At 47.0% G+C, this 3,349-nt stretch overlaps 1 protein-coding gene across 1 annotated transcript in view; it reads left to right on the forward strand.

Annotated features, from left to right (window-relative positions):
* RBM34 (RNA binding motif protein 34) overlaps positions 1-1,083 on the forward strand; it is a 19,361-nt gene extending 18,278 nt beyond the window's left edge. Inside the window, exon 12 of the mRNA XM_018574367.1 lies at positions 847-1,083. Within this exon, the coding sequence (XP_018429869.1) occupies positions 847-1,083 (237 nt within the window). The remainder of the gene's footprint in view (positions 1-846) is intronic.
* Positions 1,084-3,349: the final 2,266 nt, after the last annotated feature.

Consider the following 3,349-nt stretch of genomic DNA (forward strand, 5'->3'; position numbering starts at 1 on the left):
GTGAGGTCAGCAGGGGGACCCAAGAGATCGGCACTACTGGAAGTGTTTGTTTTCCTCCCTCTACGTCTGGGAGTGACATGATCGGCATACAGACCTCCCCCGACCTCTTCTACAAGTCGATGTCTTTATGTGAAGTGTATTATAGGGGCAGAGTCACCGAAATGTTTCTGTTCGAGGGTGACAACGGTCACTCACTGTATGGCAACATTGTCACCCAAGGACAGGAAGTGTTGAGACTACAGGACACCTTTCCTCACTGGGGGGAGATGTTATGTAGTCCACTGAGGAAAATGGGAACAATGCAGCACAGAGAGGGGGGAGGGGAGAGGACGACACAACGTTTGGAGTTTGTTTGAGGAAGTGTCAGAAATCCGGCTGATGTAACAAAATGCTTACACTGGTTTATTTAAAGCGGAACTAACCCCTCCTATCTCAGGGGGGTGGACACCCTCGGCTCTCCAGCTGTGCTGCAACTACAAATCCCATCATGCTTCTGCCTCTGGGAGTCATGCCTGTGGCTTGCAATGCCTTATGGGATTTGTAGTTTCAGCACAGCTGGAGAGCCGAGGTTGCCTGACCCCTATCTCTCACAACCAAGAAAGGTGCCATCTTGGATTGCAGTTGGTCCTGGTCATGTGATCAGTTATGACACCGCCCATGGGAGGGGTTGAATGCTCGGTTGAGAGCTGAAATAAGCATGCATACAACCTTGATAGGTGACCTGCCCGTGTTTGGGGAGACGCTCCTTTTCGGGGCGGTTCCTCTAACACACCGTATAGAGAGAAGCTCGTCGTTGAGGTTTCTATAGAACGTTCGGCGGTGACAAACGTTTTGAATCTTCGGCAGGGTGCAGATGCGGCGCAATTGGCTCTGAAGCTGAACAACACCGACCTGCTGGGGAGAAAAATCCGAGTGAAACGCTGCTTGCCGGGCGGCGCGCAGAACCCAAAGAAAGACGCGGCCGCCAACCACAAGCCGGAGTTCCAGAAACCGGGGAAACTAAAGAAAAAGACGAGTTTTGTGGGCGAAACCGCCGATCCCACGAAGAGTAAAAATAAGAGGCCCAACAACAAGAAGAAGTGATTATTGTCATTATAAGAGACACTTTGTCCCCCCCAACGGGGCCCCCTGAATTCTCACCTCATCAGTATCCCTGGGTCAGGGGCCACAGACACTGGGGGCAAGGTAACAGCGTCCTCACACACCTCTCTCTGTCGTATTTCCCACAAGCGTCCCGTCTGATTGTAGATAAAACATGTACAGGAAGTCGGTAAAGGTTGCCGGCGCGCGCCGATGTGCACCCGGAACCATGTGACTGTCTTCTGTTCTTGTCTTTTGATAAATAAAACTGGTAACATGAGAATTACATACAAGATAGGGATTGGAGGTTTGTACTTAAAGGAGAACTATGAGGTGAGTGAAAATCACTGATCCTCATAGTTTGGGGGGCGACGTGTGACAATGAGACTCACAGGTCGGCTCAATAGATTGGGAAGTGAAGGAACACACACTGTCGCTCACTTCTCGATCCAATCCCTGCAGAGAACCGTGACTGCAGGGATTCCCGCTCCGATCCTCCAGCGCTGACTGGAGGAACGGACGGGGCGGGTACAGCTGGCTCTGCCTCTAGATAGGAGGAGCCAGCTGTCACTCACAGTAATGTCGGGATCCGTCCCGGCTGCGGCGCCTCAGTATACCGCGAGCTGTAGCTCCCTATATACTGAGCTTAGGGTGACGGGAGGACGCTAGTTTGTGTCCTCCCGTTACCCTAAGGAAAGCCCTGACCTCATAGTTCTCCTTTAAGTTGAATTTTTATGCAAGTCTGAACAGGAACATTTTTTAAGTGTTTTGCTGTCTGTTCCCGTTGTTCAGAAGATTATAATAAAAACAAAACTTATTTAAAATAACTTTATTTTTTTATTATTTGTTTGCATTTTTAATTTAACTTTTTTATTTTATTGCTGGGAGCAATAGTTATAGTCTATTGGATATTTCAAATTGCAATAGCAGGCTGGCTATTGCATCTGCCTGCTGTAGACGCTGGTTTGTGACCCTTAGGAGAACTATGGGGAAAACACTGACCCCCCATAGTTCTCCTTTAAGTGGGGTTTACTTGTCCCAGTCGACCTGGGCAGCACAGCATGGAGGATAGGACGCAAAGCAATTCAGGATGATTGAGGGCACTGCAGATTAAGCGAGTGGTGGAAGACTTCCATCACCAGCTTTTCTGGCTTCACCACCCCTGACCCCCCCCCTATCGGAACATTACGGGGAGATCTCTAAAAGGGTGAAGCGTTTGGAGGCAGGAAAAGGGAACAATCTAGGACAAAATAGCTGATTTGGAAAAATTCTCCACTTCAGCTCACTTTCCAGTTCAGCTATGTTGTCCTAGATTGTTCACTTCTCACGGTGATGGACTACAATCTCAATACAAACTAGTAGTCCATCACTGGAGCCTTTTTTTTTTTCTTTTTTATCCGATTAATCGAACTTAATAAAATCGGCCAACTAAATCGATTATGAAAATAATCGTTAGCTGCAGCCCTAATACATAGACAATGTAACATATACGAATATCAACCTCAAATCTACAATAAATGTACAAAATATTTATTCTTCCAAAATGATAACATACTATACATATAAAACACGTGAGAATCAACTTTTTCAATCATCGATTAATCGGCTTCTGGTTAGTTGGCCCTGTTCACGGCTCCACACACGTTGCGCGCCATACCTCCTCCCCGCCCGCATCCACACGCCGCACCTCCTCCCCGCCTCACGCTCACCGCCCTCCCACATCCACGATCGGCACAGGGACGTGGGGAGAAGAAGTAAGGAGGAGCAGGTGTGGGGGGATGACAATCGCCGATAGGCCCGATCTCAGACTGCTCAGGTAACGTATCCCTCTATAGCTGGTGGTATTCTGCATTGCGCAGTGTAGAGGACTACAAATCCCAGCAATAGTACATTATACAGTGCAATGCGGAATACCGCCAGCTATAATGCATTGCTGGCATTTGTTGTAGTCCTCTATAGCTGGTGATATTCTGCATTGTGCTGTATAATGTACTATTGCTGGGCTTTGTAGTCCTCTATAGCCGGTGCCATTCTGCATTCATTGCTGTATAATTTTACACTTTTCATTTCACTATATTGCACACCACACTTTTTTTTCTTTTCTTATTTACTTCCACCGCTCCAAGCTCGCTCCTGTGATGGACTACAATCTCAATACAAACTAGTAGTCCCATCACTGGAGCCATTTTTAAAAATTGATTTTATTTGATTTTTTTATCCGATTAATCGAACTCAATAAATCGGCTAACGAATCGATTTTGAAAATAAT

Source organism: Nanorana parkeri, unplaced genomic scaffold, assembly GCF_000935625.1.
Source record: "Nanorana parkeri isolate BGI_ZX_2015 unplaced genomic scaffold, ASM93562v1 scaffold2903, whole genome shotgun sequence".
Lineage (NCBI taxonomy): Eukaryota > Metazoa > Chordata > Amphibia > Anura > Dicroglossidae > Nanorana > Nanorana parkeri.